The 25693-nt window shown below is 41.9% G+C and overlaps 1 protein-coding gene across 18 annotated transcripts in view; it reads right to left on the reverse strand.

Annotated features, from left to right (window-relative positions):
* Window positions 1-25693, reverse strand: part of MBNL1 (muscleblind like splicing regulator 1) — a 180978-nt gene that overhangs the window by 127501 nt on the left and 27784 nt on the right. For 14 of the 18 annotated variants that reach the window (XR_013393137.1, XR_013393136.1, XM_028731325.2 and 11 more), the window contains exon 2: window positions 15322-16421. The exons of 2 other annotated variants lie outside the window; for them this stretch is intronic. Coding sequence is in view for 13 of the 16 variants with exons in the window: in XM_028731325.2 (XP_028587158.1) it covers window positions 15322-15495 (174 nt within the window). In the remaining 3 variants the exon portion in view is untranslated. Of the gene's footprint in view, window positions 1-15321; window positions 16422-16452; window positions 16472-16585; window positions 16773-25693 lie in introns of those variants that run through there. 2 more of the 18 variants (XM_028731316.2, XM_028731330.2) reach the window with 2 other exon arrangements.

The following is a 25693-nucleotide window of genomic DNA, read 5'->3' on the forward strand; positions in this document are numbered from 1 at the left end:
TGCATGCTTAGATCCCAATCGATTTGATCTGAAAGATTGCCGGGGATTTAATAACACCCACCCTCCAAAAATAACAAAAGGTGTCTGTTCCTCTCTTTACAATTATTTTAACCTTACTCTTTACAATTATTTTAACCTTAGAAATCCTGTGCTGCTGAACATCTTTAAAGGGTTCACACAGAGAAGCTACTTGCAAACTACCATAAGGTTTCATTCTAGCTGCATGATTATTAGTCCAGCACTAGTGATCTGATGAAAGGCACCAAAGCTTATTAATCAATTCACAAAGGCATCTGTTTGGCTACTGTGAGAACAGGATGCCGAACGAGATGGGCCTTTGGCACGATCCAGCAGGGCTTTTCTTATGCTCTTATCTATCACTCAGCTGGGGAACGCCATATTAGCTATTAGTAGCGATGGGGGAGAAGTTTGATTCTGTTCACATTTAAAGGCAAATCTATCTAGCTCACGCTTTCCGAAATAATTCATGAACCGGAACAAGGCCATCCTTTGAAATCCTCGCTCCTCCAGCCAAGGAATGTGTGCGAAAATACATCTATTTAGGGTAGAGTGTGCATTTAAATGCATATATTCGTTAAAATATACATAAATGAATTGTTTTAGGGGGAATCATTTTGCAAGTATGTGCATATGAGGCAAAGCTGCTTACAGAAAAAATGTGTATTACAAGAAGTTCACGTTAAAATATGAATGGTAGAAAAACCTCACGGTTGTTTACAAAACGAAAACTGTTTAAAAATGAAATAGTGTGTGTATATATGCACACACAAATTAATTGAAACAGCAAGTAATTAATTAAAACAGTATTAAAAATTGTTTATTTTTTTATTATTAAATTTCTATACCGCTCTTCATTCAAAGATCACAGGGTGGTTTACAATATAAAGTATGTTTCAGTTTCATCAAAGTGAGGTTACGGACTATGTTGCCCTAGCTCCACCTAAAAAGTACATCTGATTTGCAAATGGATTTATAGAATTTCTCTTGTTCAAATCAGTCCAATCAGACAATGTTTTTAATTCACAGGGGAACTGTTACATTTTAAGTATCTCTTTTGAAAGTTATGAGCACGTCCTCCTTTATTTGAGTTCATCGGACAGCAATTTTAGCAAGAATATGGAGTTAAAAGGGATGTTTGCATCCTTATGCTTAAGTCACACTTGGCAGAAAACAAACATTTAAATAAAAGGACAATGTATCAATATGTGCTCTCTTTTTCCATTTAAAGGAAACAGTAACTAAAGCGGAGCCTATTCTTATTCTGTTCCAGAAAATTATTTCAACATGTGTCTCAAAACCTCAGGAGACTAACCTAACAGTTTCAATGAAAATTTGCTTGATATGGTAGGAAGCAATATTTGCATAAGCAAACTAGTAAAGAAATCTCTAATTTACCTGAGCTGGTTCATACTACATCTGGTAACTCAAGAAGCATCCCATACCTTTAACCACTGCATTTGACAAACAAGTGATATGGTTGACTTAGTCCTGCACACAGAGCGCAGATTATATTCCACTAGACAAAACGGATGGAAGAAAACTTGCATTAATCGTACTCAAGAGTGAAAGCAAAGGAATTAAAAGTCGTCATTATTTAAGTTACTTGTCTATTCATATCGGTTGGCTTATTCTCAGTATGATTTCGGCTGAATATCACACCAAAGTTGTAGCGATGTGATCCACGCATTTTATTTCATGCTTGGAATACCCCACAACATTCCCTGTATAAAAAGATGAAATGGTAGCTGGTTTGAATCAGGGCTGCAGCGTGTATTTATGTGGGTGGGTGGGTGACTTGAGGAGGGGGGCTTAACCCTTTCCCCCATGCTGCTTTCTCACTGGAAAAACACACACAACTGCTGAGCTGCTACCTGCCACCAAAACTGTTGTGTGGAGAAAATAACAGCTTCTGGGGGCATAGGGCAGTTGAAGATTGAGGGGCCGGGGTAATGCTCTGTGGTGAAATGATCAGAGTGGATTTGATTTAAATCAAATCGATTTAAATCACGAGTCAGTAAGACTTGATTTAAATCGGGTTTTTCACAGATAGACTCATTCTTGCTGGTATAATCTTAATATTTACAACCAGATAAAGGTTTCGTTTTTGGAATAATAAATTTTCAGAGTAGTTTTTACAGTTATATCAAAAATTACTGATTTGGTTATACTATTAGAAATACATAGACAGATAATTGTGAAATTATTGTGAGGTTTAATAAGTTAACTGCATTTGGACAACTTTTCTGCTGTACTTTATTGGAAGGGGAAAAACAATCATTTCCTTAATAACAATTTAAACAATTTATTTAACTAAAACAGTAACATTATGTATCCATGTTTGTTAATTGATGTGGTTAAACTTTTTAAAAAAAACAAAAACAAAACTTCGACTGAGTTTTAGCACTCATGAAAAACTTAAAACAAATCCTTATTTCCTGATGAATAGAATCATAGAATCATAGAGTTGGAATAGACCACAAGGGCCATCGAGTCCAACCCCCTGCCAAGCAGGAAACACCATCAGAGCACTCCTGACATATGGTTGTCAAGCCTCTGCTTAAAGAATAGCCTTTGGACTATTTTGCAACTTAAATTGAAAACTACCTTTAGAAAGATTTCTCCTCCAAAAGCATTTTATTTTTAAAATCCAATTTAAATTTTAAAAAACCGATTTAAATAAAAAATAAATTTCTGATTTAAATAAAAAAATCTGATTTTTTTATTTTTATATTTTTTAAAATTGATTTTTATCCCCCCTGGAAATGATAGAAGCACAGTCCCATAGAATTGTAGAGTTGGAAGGGACCCAGAGAGTCAACCCCCCTTGCAATACAGGAATCCTGCCCTCAGCTGTCCCTGAGTGCGTTTGAACCACCAATCTTCTGGTTAACAGCCATATGCACTTACTCATTGCCAGGGATGAATCCCTATTACCTCTGTCCCAAACCTAGATCAAGGCCCCCCACTGCTGTTTTTTTTTAAATGAGAAACATGCAGAAAATCCCAAGCACATGATTCAAACACATATTTTAACCTAGCATATTATTTGACTGAAGAACTGTCTTTAGTGCTTTGTTTTGCCAAACTAGGTGGAATTTCAGGGCCTTGCCCACCCCAAAGAAGTGTTTGCAGACTTTAAGTGGCTTAATTCTGGGATAGATCCAACCCTATTGCAGTGTTTAGCCTTTGGCAGATTTTAAATTCCTCCTGTTAAAGGAAACAGCATTTTCATTATTATTTAAAAGCCAGCAAGGGGGGGGGGGGGACTGCGCTCCATATCTGGCATTTGTCCACCTACGTGACTAATTGATTTGGCTTAAGCGTTGTGTCTTTGAGATTCAGCACAAATTAAAAATAGATCTATTTCTATAGGGTCAAGTTACAGATATCAACTTTGCTCTTTGCTACTGGTGGACTGGGAGTTCCCATTTCAGCACAAATGCCACCACAGAGTACACTGGGATGTTGTTCTGCCTCCCCAAAACGAATATATGCTTCCGATTTGACAAGTTTTACTCCAACAAAATTACTTGCCAGTGATGACTCCTTCTACGAAAATTACAAGGGCAAACCCAAACCTCTCACTGCCCTTCTGCAAAATCAAACTGCTGATGATTTTGGGCTAAGTAAACTCAGAACAAAACTCTTAGAAGGGCAGTAAGTTACTATAAAGAGTTAGTATAAAATGTCCCTCATAAGCAGTAACATTTGAGTATGGTGTTACCTCTGCTAACGGCTGTTCTAAAGCTCTTTGGCTGATTTAAGGACTCGTGTATCACATACAGTATTCCAAGCTGAAGAAGCACTTGTTTACCTTTCAATGGGGGTGATCAGACAACAGACTGAAACATACCTATAGATATTTGGGTGAGTTGCAGAAGATTAGTGAAGATTCCTGACTCCCCCAGTAGATTAACAATAGCAAAGGAAAATCCAAGGCAAAATAATAATAATCAGCCATGCCTAAAGCTTTACCAACTGTGAAGACTCAAGCTCTGTTTACCTGTAAAATATGAGCATTTAATGGTCATCTTGGCCAAGTCTTTGTGCAACTCTGCTGGCCAGTTTTGTTTTGTTTTATTTATGAAATTTATATCTTGTATTTCATCACAGATGATCTCAGGGCTGGTAGCAACAATTTCATTGCAATACAACAACAACCACACACACACACACACACACAGAGAGAGAGAGAGAGAGAGAGAGAGAGAGAGAGAGGAAGGTGGGGGAGGAAACCTTTATGAAAACAGTAAAATTACAGAACACTACTTTGTCTCTCCTATCTGTCCCGACACAGGTCAAAAATAATCATGAAATGCAGGGAGAGGAAAAGGCCAAAAGGTGAACAACATTGCCACCAGGCAATTGGGGAGGTGACTGTATCCCAGAGCAGGGGTGCCAATGCCAAAAAGGTCCTGTAACTTCACGCAATTATGGTGTCATCAAAACAAACTCCATAACTGATCTTAAAATACAGACAGGGAAATACAGGCAGAGGCATTCCTTCAGGTTATCAGGTCCCACACTGTTCAGAGCTTTATACATCAAAACTAGCACACTGAATTAATCTCTATAATGAACAGGCAGCCAGTATTTGGTGTCATAAGGACAGGCTAATATGGCTCTGTGCAAAAAGGTTCAACAATACTCTAGCCACTGCATTTTGTACCAGCAGCAGTATCTGAATGGTATTCAAGGCCAGATCCACCATACAGAACTTGACATATGCTGAACCGATGATATTCATGTGTCGTAGTAATCTTGGCCAGGGCAAGATAAGGAACAGGCTTTGACTTGATGTTACCAATACGATGCATGGAGGAGATGCAATCTGGCAGCAGCCATGACATCTTGTTAAACCCACAGGGCAAACAGAAGTTAATACGACTCACTTATGCTTGATGGCTTGACACTGCAACCCTAAAGAGAGTTGCTTGGAAGCGTGTCTTACTGGAATCAATGGGACTTAACTTCTAACTGAACGCAACTAAAGACTGTGCTGCTAATCAGATTTTCCTTCCCTTTATTTGCTCAGTGTGGCGCACCTGTAGGTCATGCTAAACGAGACCTATTTGAAAACAGATGCACTGTGAAAGAGCATCAAAAATTGATGTTGCACAAACATCTTGTGTTAACTACGTATTGGTTCCTGTTTTCCTTTTCTCTTCATCACAATTTGTATCGGAGATCCAGCAAAAAAGAAGAAGAAGAAGAAGAAGAAGAAGAAGAAGAAGAAGAAGAAGAAGAAGAAGAAGAAGAAGAAGAAGTAGTAGTAGTAGTAGTAGTAGTGTCGGCTGTTTGCTGGAATTTCTGTTATTTTGGTTCCTACCATTTTAAGTGTATTTGCTATAAGTGATATATATCCCCCTTTCCCCCCCGCCTTTTTTGCTCTGAGTTGGCTCGCTATATGTCTCTTTGCTTTTCGCCCTGGGGAAGTTCACACTTTAAAACAATTCAGTCCTAAAACTTGACAGCAAGTATGCTAGCATAAGCTCAGCCTTTGTATTTTCGTAATGATGTGGACACTGAGAACTTAAAGAGTCGACAAGCTTATTTCACGCCTGCAGTGTGTGACATAGTTTGGGGTGGGGGGGGAAGAGATAAAGGAACAGCTTAAAAACTCAACTGACCATGTTTAGTTTGAAGGAAGTGGGTGGAGGAAGCTCTATATACTCAGCTGATTACCCGTCACAGTGTGTTTATCTTCTCTCTTTAATGCACTTGTGAAGCAGAAAGGACTTGCAAGATGTAAACAGAAAAACAAGAGACAGAGACACCAATATGCTGACTGCTGGTGCATGCTGTAAATTATGGAATCTAGCTGTCAGCACAGTACCCAACATGTCCTTTAGATTCCAGATTAGTCATTGTTTTGTTTTGTCTGAAACTGATAACTAACCTATATGATTTTAGGTTCGCCCTGCCCTTCCTCCAAGGACTTAGGGTGCCATACACAGGTCTTGCTCCCCTTCTATCCTGTAAGGTAGGTTAAGATGAGAAATTGTGACTAGGCCAAGGTCACCCAGCAAGATTTACAGCTAAGTGTGAACCTGGATTTCTCCCGCACAACAGTTTAACCGCTATAACACACTGCCTCCTCTCTGAGGCACAGCAAAGACATGGAAGTGATTTCCAGTGGCTAAAGGCCCTTTTGTGTCTCACTTGTACCTCAATATCCCATAAAAACCCATCTCTCCCTTCCTGCCATATGCACTTGTTTGGACAAGCGATATGAGTTCTCCCTTCCCTGGGAGCAAACTGCACTCAAAATAATGGCACTTATTTCTCAGTAGACATCAACAAGATTGAACTGTTTACCTTGTGTGAGCAGTGCAGATGCTAAGGAGGAAGAGAAAAAGTGGACAAAGAATATGGATATCCATTTTCCTCCACAGAATTTATTTTATGTACAATGCTCAGAGCTTGTTGCTGATAAGAACGACACAACTTTTAGAAGACATCTGAAGGCAACCATGCATTGGGAAGTTTTTTATGTTTGACTTTTTTATGTTTTTATATGTGCTGGAAGCCACCTAGAGAGGCTGGGGGAACCCCGCCAAATGGGTGGGATATATAAAATAAAATTAATGATAATAGTACACATACAAAAACCTTTTTGAGCCTCCCAGTGCAAACGTTATACACTTCTGATTCCTTTCTGTGTAGAGCCTAGGAGAAGCAAAAATGAACGTAAAGCTAAAGAGCAAGGCTGGGTTCAGATGGTCAGGAAGTTACCTGCACTTTTAACCAAATAGGGAAATATATATCTCCACACCCCAGTTATGAAGTCTACTCCATTCCTAAAGTGGAATAATAACAGCAAATTTATCTGAGATGCTGGAAGCTAGTCAGCTGCCAACCAAAATGGTGCCACCTAGTTAAGTCTTTTTAAGTAGCTTCTACATGACTCTCCAATTTGTCTGACGCCGCTCTCAATTCAACTTTTGCATACACAGTATGATGGCCATCATGTGGTGAAAATCACACAGACTTCAATAAAATTCAAGCATGGGTAACAAAGGTTTAGCAGTTTAGTCCTAGCAAGAAATAATTTGAGGTCCGTAAGTAAAAGTGTTCCTGCACATTGGAACAGAAAACAGCAGTTAGTCCCCTGGGAAGTAACAAGGCAGACATTAGAGAGAATGAAGATTTCAAATGTTTTAAGCTGAGGCAAGCTGAGGTTTTAACAGGAGGCAATTCCTGCTGCAGTTCAAAGAAACAAAATCACGCTTCCACAATTTGTTTCTTGACCGACAACCAAATAAAGCTTACGCTACTATGAAATTAAGCAAAATCAAACAGTTCAAATTTGTTGCTTCTTTTCATCCCACAAAACTTACATAACTTGAAACGATATTTTAAAAGGGATCTTCTTCCTCTGAGAGGCTGAATGTGAATATTAAACAAGTTGACCTCAGGAACTTATTGTGCTAGATGGAATTTTCTACCCCACAGCTCGGTCCCTTAGCCACTTCACTGAGGGTAACCAACATGGGGCCCCTCCACATGTTGTTGGGACTACAATTCCCATCAGTCCCTGCAAGCACGATGTTGGCTATCCCTGCACTATGCCATACCAGCCAGTTCAACTACAGAAACTAAACCAATTAGCAGTGCCCCAGGCATAGGTCTTTTCTATCTTCTTTATGTGATCCTTCCAAGTGGAGATCCCAAGGATCAAACCTGGCACCTTCTACATGCAAAACATCTGTTCTACCACCAAGATAGATTCCCTCCCTGTTGTTTTTTATCAATAATAATAATACTAATTTATTTATACCCCGCCATCTGGCTGGGCTTCCCCAGCCACTCTGAGCGGCTTCCAACAAAATATTAAAATACAATAGTCCGTCAAACATTAAAAGCTTCCCTAAACAGGGCTGCCTTCAGATGTCTTCTAAAAGTCTGGTAGTTGTTGTTTTCTTTGACATCTGGTGGGAGGGCGTTCCACAGGGCAGATGCCACTGCCAAGAAGGCCCTCTGCCTGGTTCCCTGTAACTTGGCTTCTTGCAGTGAGGGAACCGCCAGAAGGCCCTTGGCTCTGGACCTCAGTGTCCAGGTACAACGATGGGGGTGGAGACACTCCTTCAGGTATACTGGACCGAGGCTGTTTAGGGCTTTAAAGGTCAGCACCAACGCTTTCAAGTGTGCTTGGAAACGTACTGGGAGCCAATGTAGATCTTTCAAAACCACTGTTATGTGGTCTTGGCGGCCGCTCCCAGTCACCAGTCTTAGCTGCCGCATTCTGGATTAGTTGTAGTTTCTGGGTCACCTTCAAAGGTAGCCCCACATAGAGCTACCCTCTCTTCATTTCCCTCTCCCCACCCCCACCCCACACTATATACAGAGTGAGTCCTTTAAAAGAGGCCCCATGGATACAGAATACACGTTCCACGTGGCCTCTTTTAAAAGAGACACTCTCTCTCTCTCTCTCTCTCTCTGTGTGTGTGTGTGTGTGTGTGTGTGTGTGTGTGTATATATATATATATATATATATATATATATATATATATATATATATAGGTTTCAGTAGGTGGCCATCTAAAAAACTGCATTTTTATCTTTGAACCAAATGCCCCTGGTCCATAGAGAATATGAAATGCAGTGGTACCTGGGAGCATAGCCAAAGACTGAAACAGCACAGCTGAAGGTTCTGCCATTTCATAGGGTCTCCTCAGAAAGTGTTTGCTTTGCCTGCTACAATATTCTAAAAATAGCAAAAGCATATTGGGCGATATCCATCTTGCACTCAAATGCAGCTGCTAGACAAGAACTACAAACATTCTGGCTTACCTTGATCACCTTTTCTCAGACAGAGAGCTTGCTAAATGTTTATTTTTTTTAACCTAAACAAGTCACATATATACACACTCTCTGAGTAATAACTGGTTCTCCCCCCATTAACACCCTCATAACATAGGCACGCTCAAACCTTCAATGTCCTTTCCAATATGAAAGGCTGCTAGCCTTTAGAACTAATTTACTATCATTTTCATATGCATTTTAGAGGTGGTTAAATGTTTTTATAACTGTTTAGATTAACAGTTTTGTAACTGTTTTTCCTACTGAGGTGTTTGTACAGAAAATATACCTCACATAAATGTAATCATCACCAAACTTTTTAGTTCATGATATACAACGTATAGCTTATTTTTCAATATACATCTTATTTTTACAGAAATGTTTTACTTGCTATTCATTTTCAACAGTTTAAGTTCATATTATTATTTTTTTGCCATGAGGCAGACAAGACCAGACTGACCTCAGAATACAACCTCGTTTTTCCCCTTTAATTGCCCGAAAGCCTGCATAATAAATAACAGCGGTAATCTTTAATGTAATCTTTACTTACATTAAAGCTAATTACAAACAGGAGTATTTATTTTCCTGCTGGGGGTAGGGCAGAAATTCAGTAACAATCCTGGCCTATAAAGGGGTTCAGAAAGATTCTGAGGCAGGACATAGACTGTAAAATATTAAAATGTTTACTTATTAAAAGCTTGGCATTGCCTGCTTTCAACTCCCATATGTCAGACATCTCAAGGTGCATGCTAGCAATGTTTCAGCCAATGCCATTCATGCTTTAGCAATGTCCAGATTAGACTACTGTGATACCCTCTACATGGGGCTACCTTTGAAAACAGTTCAGAAATTTCAGCTTGTGGCGAGAATATGGCAGCCTGCCTGCTGACAGAAACGGATAGGATCTCTCCTATTTCACCTATTTTGAGACAGCTGCACCGGCTGCCAATTCGTTTCTAAGCCCAACTTGAAGTGTAAGTCCTGACCTTTACAGTCCTAAACAGCTTAGGTACTGATTATCTCAGGCAACATCTTCTCCTATTACACACACACACACACCCCTTTTGAGGGTGTTCTGCTCCAGATCCTCTCTTACGGAGAGGCTAGGTTAAGCCACTACAAGGAACAGAGCCTTCTTGGTTGTAGCTTCAATGCTCAAACGTTCTTCCAAGAGAGGTCAATTTAGCCTCTCCACTGCCATCCTTTTCAGAACAACAGTAGACTTTACATTGCCATCTGTTGAACAAGTTTCTGTTGTGGTTTATTAGGATTTTATTAAATTTGTTTTATTTGCTGATTACCTTTCATTTTTTTGTAAATCACACATCACTATAAATAATCAATATGCATATGAAGACACATAACTTGGTACAGGTTGCCCCACTACTACCTTGTTCCATTTGGTGGAAAACCTGCTCTGCTAAACTATTATGGAGTCATGTAAGTTATATGAGTGTGCTGAGGTTATCAGTGTCAGATAACCACTGATTCCTCTAGTCCAGTGATGCCTGCATATTTTGCTGGTCACTAAGGTATTGGCCAGATGCCATGATCTGAACCTAGGACCTTCTATATATACAGCATGGGCCCAACCACTGAGCTCTGGATCTTTCTTCATAAATTATGGGACTCTAGCCACAGGGAGGAGACGAAGGGCTCTACGATTTAATCCACTGATCTGAGATTGATAGCCGCATGGATCAAGCCCCAAGAGACAATTCTTAAGATTTAACATTTCAAAAGATCCTGCATTAAGGTGAAAACTCTGATTTGTAATGTGCTTGAAAGAAATCTTCTGATTTTGTTCCATCGTTTGAAAGTATATTCAGGCTTAATTAACATTTGTGTTAGCACACTTGCCAAGCTTTACATTCCCCCTCCTGGATATATATATATATGCGCATGCCAGTAGGGAGTCATACATGTGATGCACTAACTAAGCAAATGAGTGAAAGTAATTTGCTATGGTGTTAAAATGGGAAGTATCTGGGGATTGCATCTGTCTTCAGGATTTTGAGTCTTCCAAATAATGAGTAATCTCCAAGGGTCTGTGTTTATTACCAATTTATGCCAGAATATGCTGGTTGAGGTTAAATGATAATCTTATTTATGTGAGAGTAACGATGCACAAACACATCTGTTGGATTCACAGCTTTTCTGCATTATAGCACAGTTGCTTAGAGCTTGGCGTTGATAACGCCAAGGTTGCAGGTTCGATCCCTGTGTGGGACAGCTGCATATTCCTGCATTGCAGGGGGTTGGACAAGATGATCCCTCTGGGTCCCTTCCAACTCCACAATTCTATGATTCCATTTATTAGATTTGCAACACATCTTTTAGGAAAACGTCTTAGAAGGTGGCTTGCAAAACACTGAAAAAACAAAATTTTGTATGATCAATCAAAACCAAAATAAAGTCACACTACATTGTTGTGTGCGTGGATTTTCAATTTCACCAGACTCTACATTCCTGGCATGACAACTCTATCATTGCTTAATGGGTGCTAGTTCTAGGGTGGTTGTGGAGCCTCGAGCAAGATACCACATCAACTTCCATGCATGGTGGGAGCTTGAAAACCAGAATCCACTCCAAGAAGTCTCCTTTGCAATTCCTCCTCACAACAGAACACTTGTTCCCATGAGCAGACAACTCCCATAAGCAGTTAAACCAGCCTTGTGAATAGTTCCATAAAAAGCAACATTTCGTGATCAAGGGACATAAAATGTTTAATTATAGTTTGACTGCAGCTGCACACCATTTGTGGCCCAACAAAATTTTCATTTTGTGTCCTATTCAACGTTTTAAAGCAGGTGTGAGGAACCTCTGGCCCTCCAGATGTTGCTGAGCTACAGTTTCCACCATCCCTGGCCATCTCTGGCACCGATGTGAGTTACAGTTCCTCAACATCTGGTGGGTCAGGTCTTCCCCACACCAGTTTAAAAGTTTCCATGCTTAGGCATCAAGAAATCACCCATCCTTGCCACAGAAGACTGAAGTCCCCTTCAGACTCTACAGGGGAGCAGGGATGCTGTTATCTGAACTAGCCAGATGTTTAACTGATATTCAATCACAGTCAGTCCATTATTTAGCACTGTCTTGCCCAAAAATGACAACTAGACATTTCCTTTTGGTGACTGTAACATTGGTTTAAGAAGCCATTTGGAGCCTGGCTTATATATCTGAGTTTCTAACACTGAACTCAACCCTTCCCTGTATAGTCTGTTGCTTTGTATTGAAAATCCACATTTTTAAATGGCTGAGAGTATGGTCCGAAGGCACTTACCTTGCTGGTGCTAAGAACGCCTGAGCCTGGGGCAAAGGAAGTTACCTTATATAGAGTCGGAGCAATGCTCCATCTAGCTCAGTACTGGCCACACTAACTTCCAGCAGCTCTCCAACATTTCAGGCAGGAGTCTCTCTCAGCTCTAACTGGAGATGCCAGGGACCTGGGACCTTCTGCAAGAAAAGTACGTGCTCTACCACTGAGCTACAGCCTTTCCCCATTCCGGAACACCGAATGAATGGAAGACACCCCAGAAACCACACGTTTCACCTTGGGTTCCGTAAAGGATGAGAAGTGAGATACAAATATGAGAAAACAAATCACTTGTTTTATTCCACCATTGTAAGTTGCTGTGGGTTAAACCACAGAACCTAGGACTTGCCGATCAGAAGGTCGGCGGTTCAAATCCCCGCGACGGGGTGAGCTCCCACTGCTTGGTCCCTGCTCCTGCCAACCTAGCAGTTCGAAAGCAAGTCAAAGTGCAAGTAGATAAATAGGTACGACTCCAGCGGGAAGTTAAATGGTGTTTCCGTGCACTGCTCTGGTTCGCCAGAAGTAGCTTAGTCATGCTGGCCACATGACCTGGAAGCTGTATGCCGGCTCTCTCGGCCAATAAAGCGAGATGAGCGCCGCAACCCCAGAGTCGGTCGCGACTGGACCTAATGGTCAGGGGTCCCTTTACCTTTAAGTTGCTCCAAGAGTTTCAGCAGAACTGAAGGGGAGGATATACAATTTTATAAACAAATAAAACGATTGGGGGTGGGGAGGAAAAGAACAATCTCTCTCGTAGTTTGCAAAAGCTTCCAGTTTGGCAAAAGCTCTTGAAACGGGTTTGGAACAGGGCTGGTGAGAGGTGGCATGGCAGAGTCACCAAGACCCAGACAGAGAAGCTTGGAGGGCCACATCTGGTTGCAGGGACTGACACTCCTTACCCGTGGCCTATGGCTAAGGTGTAGTATTGTCTTTCACCTGCCCTTTGTGCTGCATCCCTCAGTCATTGCAACAACAGCTTGCAGGATGGTCCCCGTAATCAAATGAATGGAAGTTACCTAGCAGCAACGCTTAATGGAGAACTTTCCTAATCCTTAAGAATGGCTATGGTTGCCAAGCAGCAGAACAAAACGACAAATCCTTGGCACACTAGCTTTGGCAACCAAGGCTCCCGGGGCCAACAGAAATTTGTGCGCTAGCTATGGAGCATCCGAAAACAGCAATAGACAGATAGGCAGGCAGATGACCGTCACTCCAACATGGCCTATGTGACTGACAAGTAGTATTACAACGTTATTCTACAGCAAGAAAATCTAAGCTGACCTTGAGTGTGATATGGCCAAATGGCAAGTCACAACCCACAACATGCCTTCAGCTGCCAAAGCAAACATAGAGCAGAGAATTTACTTTTCTCACAGTTCTGGCAACTGCTGTCCAGTCAGTATGAACAAGTCCAGTCATAAACGAGGCAGAGCTGAACATTTGCCCCTTCACAGCCTAATTTCAAGTCCAAATATTTGGCTGGAATGGCAGCCCTATTTCATTTTTAAAACAAGCAAACATACGTTTCTCCTTCAACTTCCACTTTGTCCAGCTATAGGTTCATCAATTACAGGCATCACTTCTTTAGACATTACATCAGGGGCAGGAAAAGTGTGTGTGTGTGTGTGTGTGTGTGTGCGTGACTCAACCACGTATTGATTTCTCACTGTTCTGTAACATGCAAAAGCCATCCTGGCTCTCAACCAGATTCAGAACCCTAAATGAAGCCTAAATACTTGCATTTAAATCAGTTCAGTTCCATTTAAGTCAATCAGACTAAGCAATTTGAAATTCAAGCCCTTTACCTGCATGGACTGTGGAATGTTGAGGTCAAGGTGCATTGAGCGTAAGCCTATGCACAGTGGCGTAGCGTGGGTTGTCAGCACCCGGGGCAAGGCAAGTAATCTGTGCCCCCTCTGCCCTAGGGGCAGAGAGCTGCGAGTGCGAGCGAGCGCCCCCCAGATGTTGCGCGCGGTGCGACCGGCCCCCCCTGCACCCCCCACGCTACGCCACTGCCTATGCATTTTTACTTGGAAGTAAATTCCACCATGTTCAATGGGGATTACTCCCAGGTAAGTGCATGCTAGACTGAAGCCCTAATCTGTATGCTCAAAGGAACATATGCCTTATGGCAGACCACTGGTATATCTAGCTCAGTATTTCCAACGCTGAATGGCAGAGACGCTACAGGGTTTCAGACAAGGAACAATTCCAGCCATACAGATGCCAGGGAGTGAACTTGAAACCTTCTGCATGCAAAGCAGATGCTCCACCACTTAGCTACAACCTGTCTCCCAAATAAACAAGTCTGGGATTTCAAACATAGTAAACTAGGGCAGAAGATAAGTCTCAAGCCTGACTGATGAAAGCAGGAACATATTTGAAAACAGCAATTCTAGACATCATCCATTTTCCTGAAGCAGTAATATATCCATAGAGCATTAGCTATAGTTCTCTTTCATAAGTGCAGAAACATGGTTTTCAAATCCAATATTTAAACAGGCGATCCTTTCATAAGCTGAGACTTATACAAGTGATCTTTTAATTGAGAATTTTAGTGAAATGTTAACGAAGGAAATTCTCAGACTTTGTGACTGCTGACTACACACAGCAACTATCTAGGTATGCTCTCAGCACCAAACAATTGTTCAGAAGACATGGCCTTTAGTTTGAGGACTCTAATTTTTTTCACTTTAAACACATACAGAGAATTATCCGTTGAATTTTTTCTACAAAAGAAAAAAAGCAGAACCCTTTCATGTCCTAATGACTAACAAATTTATTGCAGTAAGAGCTTTCAGAGTAGATAATCCCAGCCTTTAACAGTTCAGACCTGAGTCCATCTTTCAGTCTAAACATGAATTGTATTTGCTTTTTGCAGTACTATGGACTAACACTCTTCTGAGGTGCACAAATGGTCTTCTTAACATTCCAACTTAAAGATACACTGTAATTCTAAGGTAAGGATGAAGAAAATATAATAAACTGCAAGAAAAGAGAGCCTAGCCCTTCTGAAAATCCCCACACAGTCTCCCTGCCTTAAAGTGTAATTATTAAAACCACAACCTCATTAATAAGATTAAAAAAATAGCATCCTTTAAAACTCAATTGCTTCAGTGATTACAACTGTTTCAGTCATTATTTTTGTCTTAGCTTTGAAAAGAATGATAATATTTACTCACTTTCAATGAATCAAAGCAGGCGATTACGCGTCCATTTTCAACTTGGCAGCTTTTCGATGGATGTGCAAATTTACATTCCGTATCTGGACGTGAGCAAGTCCCTCTTTGGAACTCACGACACACTTCCAGTGTTAGCCATTTTGTGTCCCGGATTGGTGTGACACTTACAGCCATGTTTAGATTTTTTTTTACAGGTAGTTAAAATTGTCAATGAAACAAACAAATTAAAAAAAAAAAAAAGGAGAGAGAGAAGAGGCCAAACTGATAAGACTGGAAACGATGAAAAATGCCACCTCCAAAATGCTTCCCCCAAAGCCCCAAAGCCCAACGTTAAAAGATGTAAAGTTGTGTTGTCGCAACAGCAAGGAATAGATTTCCCACTAGAAAGTCACAGCGCGAAACTGTCAATCAGAAGAGGGGGGTGGTTTTGGAACTTAAGGTCGTCAGAAAAATGAGCATTTAAAAGTGTGGCCTGGAATGAGCCTTGTGCTCTCAGTAAACCATTCTTGAGTGCCAAATTGGGAGGCCAAAATGCAAGCAGCAGAACGTGGGAGACCCTTCAGCAGAGAATTTCCAAGCTGCTCTCAGGAAAAAGTTGCCTGAAAGGGGAATCTCCACACGGCTGAATCTGCAATTGTTATTATTAATTTTATTATTGAGATTTCGATTTATTCAATTTTTTTGGTGTGGCGCAATTGGTATCGATTAGTTTGGCACAGACAGATGCAGCAGTTTAAAGAGATAAATCAAGGAACGGTTTATTTTGCTCCTCCTCTCTTTGATATATTTTTTTTTTCCTTTCTGGCAGAAGATTATCTCACTTTTCCAGCAAACTTTTGTTGTTGTCGTTATGCTTATTATTTCTAAAAAGAATAACTAAAGCAGCCTAGGGCAACGCCTGATGCTTAGAGCTTTTTTCTCTCTCTCTCTTTCTCTTGATTATAAGTAGAAATGAGGGGAGGGGTGGCTGGGCTAGAGGTGGAGAGTGGATGAGCTGTCGTCGCAGTCTAGCTGGCAGCAAGCAAGGCAAAAAGCAGAGTCTGCTCTAGAAGCGGTTCCAAGCAGCAGAGACGTCAGGAAAGGCACTTCTTAGTACCAACCTGTAGAAAAAACAGATACGTTAAAATTTACCAAGCAGCACTTCACTGATGTCTCACAGCATAATCACGTCGCCATGTGCTCCTCTCCGCCTTACTACTCTCTACACAGCATGATTCCCCACCCCCACCCCTTCTCGGTCTAAAACAAAACAAAAAATACTTACAGTGCAGCATATTGCAGCCGGCCATCGTGGGCTTATTAAAAAGGGGGCTGTTCTCCCCTTCTGAAGCAAGGCATGATGATAGGGAGATAACCAATCACAGACAGTGTTGCAGCAATATTCTGGGCAGAAAGCCAGTCGTGTGGGCTGTCTTATGAAAGGTCGCGCCTGTCAGACGTTCATTGCTATGCTATAAGCAGAGAAGACGTCCATCAGATGCGACTTTATTCCACTGCAAGAGGACGACCATGTGGGTTTTGAAATTTACCCAACATGCAGCGAGTGGAATAAACCATGTTAGCTGTTTTCTTTTTTTTTCCCCCAACAGCTTCCAACTCCAGCACCAAGTGCTTGCAGTGTTCAGGCAGAGGAAAGGGGGTGGGCTGCAGAGCAAGGGGGGGGGGGTAAAAAGGAAAGCAGGAAAAGCAGCAAGCTTCCCAACTGCAGGTCACATTTAGGCTGCTTTTCTCCCCGCTTTGCATCGAAGCCCAAGCAAGCCCAGAGCACGCCTACTGTATCTGACAGATGAATATAAAAGGGAAAGGGGTGTTCACAAATGGTACAGTCTCCTGACCTATCCAGTTCACTTCCTTCTAAACCATAAGCCCTGCCTCCTCTACAGAAAGCAGCTCCACTTCTCTCTCTCTCTCTCCCCTCCTCTCTCTCTCTCTCTCTCTTTTTAAACTGCTGGAGAACTATTCCGTTCAGTCAGCACATAGCCTGCCAGTAGATCCCAGGCAGGTTAGGAAGGATCAAAAATACCTTCCCGAGGCACAAACCTAGGAGGTAGGAGCAGTGGGTATCTTCAGCCTGCCCAGCTGCCTCCAAAGCCAATCTCGGAGGGGATAAAGTGATTCCATAACCGTCACCTTAAATATTAAGCAGGCAATCTGGTTTAAAGCAACATGATACGCTTCGGGTCGACACTTAAAGCGATAGCGTCAACAAACGGCCTACGGTTTTCTGAGGCTCATGTTCACACCAGAACTCAGCTCCCCAGGGGCTCACGTCTTAACATGGCTTCTTTAAGAAAGGAGTTTGCTTTGCACTATTACTAGTCAGGATACTCTTCGCCAGAAGAAGAAGGAAAAAGAGACAGAGAAAGAGAGAGAGATGAAGATGGTAATGATTATTATTCAGAGAGGCAAACAACTGCGGTATTTTTCGGCCCGTGGGAGAGAGAAGAGCTGTTGTAAATTTCATAAACCAAATTAATCTGACGGGACTTTCACAAGATTGCATGGTTTTGTTCCAGTTTAGTTAACTCTGAAAAGCAGAGGGTGTTTTCACAAGTGCTGAATTTGTTACATAGGATTTGTTCTCTCTCTCTCTCTCAGAAAGCTCGGAGCACCCTTTGCCTGCCCGATGAAATTCTCTAAACATGGGGGGAACGCGTAGTGATTTCTACTTGCGGGTACATATTTTATTCCTTATGCATGGAAGTGCCTTTGTAGGTATGTTTGCAACAGCCCATTTGAATCAGAACCTAAAGATGGGATCAGCAAGAGGCAAGCCCAGAACAAAGTCCAGCCACCTGAGGAATACCACTGGCCATCTGCAGCCAATTCAGAGGCATGAGAAATGTATGAAGGGACAGCTCCTAGCCACACACCTGAAAGGTAGTAGCAGAATCCTGGCCTGAAGAACTGGCTTGCCATGTGAGCCACTACACTAGCTTCCTGGGAGGTGGGTCACTGTTGCATGCTGGGAGGAACAGGGACGAGGCAATGTGGAAGTCTGTGTGGTGTAAACACACTGGCAAAGCCAATCCTGTGTTCCTGCTGGTGCATTTGCACCGTGCTGACCTTACTACCCCTTCCTGTCTCCCTCCTTGTAAGCAACAGCAACCCGCCTCCTGGAAAGCTAGCAGAGTGCCTTCAAACCACCAATCTACCGCTCTTCTTCAAGGGGCCCCTCCAGTAAAACGAGTTTAGGACTATTCTAATTAAAATGAATTGCCATGCCATCTTTTCCCCAGTACATCTACACAACCAAGAAAACGGTGAACATACTAGTCTTGCCTGATGCATCAGGCGATATTCAAATTTCTTCCACCATTCCAGCCCTCACACATTTCAGTACAGTGCTAATACATAGCTCAGTTGGCTAAAGCATGGTGCTGATAATGCCAAGGTTGCAAGTTTGATCCCCGTAAGGGGCAGCTGCATATTCCTGCATTGAAGGAGATTGGACCAGACGATCCTCAGGGTCCCTTCCAACTCTACCACTGTATGATGCTATGTCTGCTCAAAAGTAAGTCCCACTAAGTTCAGTGGGGACCACTGCCAGGGAAGTGGGCAAAAGATTGCAGCTTTGCAGTGCGATTTTATACATGCCTACTAAGTAGGGATGCAGGTGGCGCTGTGGGTTAAACCACAGAGCCTAGGACTTGCTGATCATAAGGTCGGCAGTTCAAATCCCTGCAACAGGGTGAGCTCCCGTTGCTCGGTCCCTGCTCCTGCTAACCTAGCAGTTCGAAAGCACGTCAAAGTACAAGTAGATAAATAGGTACCGCTCTGGCGGGAAGGTAAACGGCATTTCTGTGCACTGCTCTGGTTCGCCAGAAGTGGCTTAGTCATGCCGGAAGCTGTACACTGGCTCCCTCAGCCAATAAAGCGAGATGAGCGCTGTAACCCCCGAGTCAGTCATGACTGGACCTAATGGTCAGGTGTCCCTTTACCTTTACCTTACTAAGTAGTAAGATTTATGAAGTTCAAGGTGCTTAAGTACACTCTTCCCTAAGTCCCACTGAACTCAGTGGGGCTTACTTCTAAGTAAACATATATGGGATCCTGCTCTTAACCTCTTATAAAGACAAGGAATCAAAAAGATAAAACAGTGAGACTGGGAGATTGTTAACCTTGGTGTCTATTATTTTGATTTCCTGGAGCAAAGTAACATGAGGAATGTAGGCCTCTCCTACAGTGGTCTCCCACCCCCATTTAAAAGCCATAATTGCAGCACTAACCAGCGCTAGGACACAGAAATCCTCTGTGATTAGGTGCAGAGCATGCCGCAATCAGTCTTGGCATGTTATTGGAATTCAGTCTGTGAAAACACCACCCCACTTCCAGATTCATCAATCCAGAAACCTCCTTCAGTCATTCATCAGTGGAATCACCATGCCACTCTTTAAATGCTCTTTGGAAGAGGAGATAAAAATCTATCTTTTCCCAAAGTTACAGTGTGCAAAGTCACAAGTGATCAATATTACACGACGTGAGCAAGAGATTTCTAAAGGAATAGCAATTTCTGGATATATTTTTTTTACATTTTCTAGCAATCCTTTTTTGTTCATTATGTCTACTGCTGTGGAAATCATTACTTTCTCTTTATCCCAAAATACGCTATAAAACACATACAATGCTCTTCAGAAAGATAGATATACTGAAAAGAGAAATGTGTTTTATGGTTACCTGCTTATCGCCACAATAAAATATACCATAAATGGTTGATCGCAAGAAACTGTGTATGTTGTTATCCATTTAATAAGGATCTCCAACATTTCTGTAGCAAGATTCTGAATACTAAAATTAACAATGCACAACCTTCTACTTTGGTATTTACCCAAGTATTTCATGCAGCAAATAGATACATACTGCATGGATATATGCAGCTATGGCAAAGAATTATAGGGCAAAACCAACTCCACCCTGTTCTTTGAACAGCACAGCACATTGTTATTGATCTGCAAATTCAAGGTGCTGGTGTTAACCTTTAAAACCCCTAAACAGATAAAGATAAAACACAATGTTATGCTGCTAGCTTGTTTAATGTATTAGTCACAATACAGCAAAACGGTAGCAACATTGTTATTAATTGATGAAGTTGTTTCAAAGAATGGTGGTGTTATTATTTATTTTTGCATTGGGGATGTTCGTTATCAATAATAGCAGTAGGGCTTTTTAAAATAAAAATAAATATATATTCCTAAAGAAATCTATCCCTTATTGAACTGGGTAAAGGTAAAGGTAAAGGACCCCTGGACGGTTAAGTCCAGTCAAAGGCGACTATGGGGGTTGTGGCGTTCATCTCGCTTTCAGGCCAAGGGAGCCGGTGTTTGTCCACAGACAGCTTTCCAGGTCATGTGGCCAGCATGACTAAACCACTTCTGATGCAACGGGACACCAAGACAGAAACTGGGACCCGCCCAGAACTACAGCTAGGGCCTCTAACCTGTTCAATACTTCTTCACAATGAGGTACACCACACACCACTGTATTGTTTTAAGGGGCTAACAGGCAGGGTGGGTGTTTGTTTTTTCAAACAGCTATTACCCGATTGTTCTCTTTTTGCTGGTGTATCTTTCATGCCTTCATTTCATTAGCTATCTTGGGATTTTGTTTGGAGTTTTGGGGTTTGATGTCTAAATCTGTAGTTTGCCATATATTTCATTATTGTCAACCTGTTTTTTCTGTAAGCCGCCACCCTGAATTTTCTTTGAAATGGAGGGAACGTATAAGATTCCAAAAACATAAATGTTAAACAGTGACAGTAATAGAGGTAACAGCTTGAACATATCCATTGAGGTTCACTGACATTTAGTGCTCAATCCCATATGCCTAAGAATACAAGACAAAAACTGTACTAAGCAGACTTAGGGTCTAACCCAGGATTGAGTATGTGGCTGTGGATGTTCAATTCCAGCCGCCATCCTCCTCAACCAGTCTGGCCAAAGATTGGAGATGAATGGACTTCATTCAATCCAGGTTCAAAAACCTGGATGGCTTCAATATAGCATCCCCTGCCTGTTCTAGCCCAATACAGTGGTACCTTGGGTTAATAACTTAATTTGTTCGGGAGGTCTGTTCTTAACCTGAAACTGTTCTTAACCTGAGGTACCACTTTAGCTAATGGGGCCTCCCGCTGCTGCCGCCGCCACCACACGATTTCTGTTCTCATCCTGAGGTACTATTTCTGGGTTAGTGGAGCCTGTAACCTGAAGCGTCTGTAACCTGAAGCATCTGTAACCCGAGGTACCACTGTATCCTGTTCCCAACACTGATCAACCTCCATGATGCTTACAAACATTAAAATTTAAATTGATTTCAAACATTCAGCTACCAAAAAAATTATATCCTTAGTACTCAAAGTGTGAGGAGCCTCCACTATTTTATAAGCTGCTCCTCCTTGACCATATCCCAGCTTCCTAGTTTAGACCATGTCGTTTTTCTGCCTTCTGCCTCTGAGCTTGTTGCACTGATTGGTGGACAATGATACAACTCCCTATTTATTTCGGCACTTTTAGCAAGCACTGGACGTTTTGCCATGAATCCACTGCTGTGTAGCCTCCTCCTATCCCTTCTAGTTTCATTTAACCTGCCCCTTGCCCCAACCTTGGAGGAAAATGAGCACTGACCATTTAAGCTGTCTCCCCTTGCCTTGCCGTTATCATCCCTGCGATGATTTGAACACATTCCACCCTCCCCGTCCCCAAGTCTCACTGGGGCAAAGTTTCAAAACCCTTGAACTGCAAATATTTAACAGACACCACTGAGAAGTAAGTTCAAGGTTCTGCTACAGGGAAGATCTGCTTCCAGGCTCTTTCTGGCCTCAGTTTAGCAACTTAGGTGAAATACACCAAGAAGAGTTCTAAAGGGCTTAACAAAGCCCAAAGCGGGCATTTAAAACAAGTCTAAATTAGCAGGATAAAGGGCAGTGATTCACAAGCTTGCCTTAATCTGTATGAAGCAACTGTCTGCTCCTTGCATGCTCCAAGTGGCTGCAATGTTTTGATTATTTCCACCCTCTCCTGCTCATAGGGCTATGTTTTCACATAAGCAGAGCTTCTGGGGTTGCAAGGAGGAAGACGTAAATAAACATTAACTTGGGAGAATATGAGCTGGGTAGAAAAGAATTAAAGAGGGTCATGTGGAAAGGGCATGAAATTATACTAGATATACTTCACAAAGCCAATTTCACAAACTGGCCCTGATTTTTTTTTCCCATCTGCCCTTAACACATCTTCCCGTTTTTTTTAAAAAAAGAGAACACCAAGGCAAATTACTGCCATTTAAAGAGCACTTTAGCCCTAAAAATATGGGCACGGACGCTGCATTATTCTGCTGAATATCTTGACTAAGCATCCGGTGACATTTTTATATCAGTTTCCTAAATCAAAACACAAACCTTTATGGGCAGTATGTCATAACAAATATTTTGCTCCCCTGTTATATGTAGGAGTAAGGCTTAAATGCTTGAACAGGAATGATTATGGGCTGAAGATTATGAGACTCTGAAAGTTATGTGGAGAATTGTGACACAGCCTGGACAATGAATTCTCTAATATTCACCTTTCCAGGTATATAATATTTTCCACACACAAAAAAACAAAAAAAGCTCCAGATCATAAAACTTTAAATTACCAAATTTGTGGTCAATATCACACCCAAAAATATCAAAATGTAATGGAAGTAAAATAGGAATCTATGTAAACCAATGGTTTCTCTCTCTAGGTTTTCTTACTGCTCTGTTTTTATGGGACTGAGCAGTGAAGGAACCAACAATCTGTTTAAATCAGGTGCTAAAATGGTCAAGATAAGCTTGCCCACAACTGCAATGGTTCAAACTACATACCCATTATTCCCTCACAGATGTCTACATCATGGGTAGGCAAACTAAGGCCCGGGGGCCAGATCCAGCCTAATCGCCTTCTACAAAAATACGTATATGAGAAGGATGTGTGCATGAAAAATGAATATATTAGTGAAAATAATATTATATGCATTGTACTGGGAGAAACTAGTGGCAAGCATGTGCACATTGGTCAAAACTGCACATACAACATGCAGTTACTATGAGAAATTTACACAAAGTTGCTGAATAATTTTCATGAAGATTTCTTTAAAGGAAGTTTAAAAAATTGCTGCAGAGATTTGGGGAGCCGAATTTAGGACTGGGAAAATGAGAGAGAGCCAAAAAATTTCAGAATCTACCATCTCTACTCCAGTCATGTATAAGAGGCCTGCCTGACCAACCAGGGTTGTTGTTGTTTACAGTCCCAGACATACAGCAAATGTAGGAAGCCAATGGAGACCTCCATGGGCCACCATACATGGCTACGTCTATCCGGCAAGCAGGTGCAGCTCACCAGTGGGGAGGAGCCACTACACTAGCTTCCTGGAAATAGTGCCACTGCTACTTGCAAGCGGGAGGCATGCGGTGGGAGGCAGGAAGGAGGTAAGGGTTTTGCACCATCTTGGTTCTGACTACCCAGCCCTGACCTCCCAGTCTTCTCACCCTTACCCTGTTCCCTCCCGGGTCCAGGGATGCCACTGCCGCAAAGCTAGCATTGTGGTTCCACCCTACCAGGCAATCCACTTCTGGTGGGAAGCTGTACAGCATGGGTAGGCAAACTAAGGCCCCAGGGCCGAATCCAGCCCAATCGCCTTCTCAATCTGGCCCGCAGATGGTCCAGGAATCAGCGTGTTTTTACATGAGTAGAAGGTGGCCTTTTATTTAAAATGCATCTCTGGGTTATTTGTGGGGCATAGGAATTTGTTCATTTTTTTTTCCAAAATATAGTCCGGCCCCCCACAAGGTCTGAGGGACAGTGAACTGGCCCCCTGCTGAAAAAGTTTGCTGACCCCTGCTGTACAGCCTGTATCAGGGCATCTCAGAAAGAATGTTGTTCCTAAACTACACAAGAAAATAGAAATAATCTTGCTCTCTGAGGCTTCAAACGAGTAAGGAACATAACTGAAACTTGTTTCCAGATTTTTCCAGCCATTCAATTAATCAATTATTCAGAGGATTACTAAATGGGGAGGCTAAAGAATTAGCGCTGAAGAAATTACAAACATCAGCTACAAAAGGAAGATTTCGCTTTAAACTACGTTCTATTATTGCTCCAAAGAAATGGATTCATTTTCATATTCTCATTACACTTGTCATCAAAGGGAAAACGCATTTGAGTAGGAACCCTCTGTTTATGCTTCGTATACATGCATCCACGGTTCTGTAATTGATTTAGCAGAATACTGGTTGTTTTGCTCCATGGGAAGTCAAAACACACATGCAAGGAAATGTACAAACAGCGTTCATTTAATGCAGCATTAATCAGCCTTAAAAATCAGAAAAGCAAGAAACAAAAAGAAGTCAAAAGTCGTGAACTGAATTGCAGTTAAAAAGAAAAATATGTGGAGTGTTTATTAGCCTAGATAATGCCTGGATTCCTAATATATAGCTGGTGGGCCTCATACTGGCTTTTGAAAATGCATTATGTTACTGTCGCAGTATCATAGTGGGACTGCACTTCATAATCAGCTAGTAGAAAATACTGGTCAGCTAGCATGCAGCCCGAATCTACAAAGTCCTGCTATTCACCGGGGACTAAAACCCATGATGCCCACTTTGCACTGGGCTGCTGGCAAAGAGGGATGGCAGTATTACAGAGTTTCCCATTCCACCTGCCAAACATGTGGGAGGGCTGATGCGCCACAGGTAGCAACCCTGTCAGCAGCAGCCTATGGAAAGTCTGGAAACAGGGAGTTCTAGGGTGGGGAAGGGGAAGAGCAGAGCTGATCTAGGATCCACTGGATCCCAAGCTGGCCCCACTGCCATCACACAATTCAGGAAGGTGCAGTGATTTCCCTGTGTTCCACTTTCTGACCCAGCCAGTATGAGCAGCAGGGTTGCAGACAGTGGTCCTGGTGCTCCATTAAGCAGCGGCCAGGGTTTGAATCCCACCCTTTCACATTAAGGGCAGGGATCAGGAAGCCTGGGAACCAAAAATGTATTTGCTCCTTAATTTTCTATCCTAAAAGCAAAAACTAAACAAAACAAAAAACAGCCCAACTGTGCTGTGTTTTCACCCCGATTGACTGGCAGCCCTTCACAGAGTTGTAACGAGATAGTTCTTATGCATGCATTTCAAATGCTTTCTAAAAGGCTCTAAGCTTCGGCGGTAGCGTGAGCTAAAGTTCCAATCAGATAAATAAAGTGTGCAGTAATTACTTCACCAAGCAGCAAGAATGCAGTCAAGAGATAGGTGACAAGATAAAATTAAACCATGAACCACGGGGGCAGATGGCTGGGCTTGGAACTACGTATTTAAAAGAACAAGGCCACACTAGATGAAAACCATCTAGCACCGTATTCCGATTATCAAGC

This window comes from Podarcis muralis, chromosome 6 (assembly GCF_964188315.1).
Source record: "Podarcis muralis chromosome 6, rPodMur119.hap1.1, whole genome shotgun sequence".
Lineage (NCBI taxonomy): Eukaryota > Metazoa > Chordata > Lepidosauria > Squamata > Lacertidae > Podarcis > Podarcis muralis.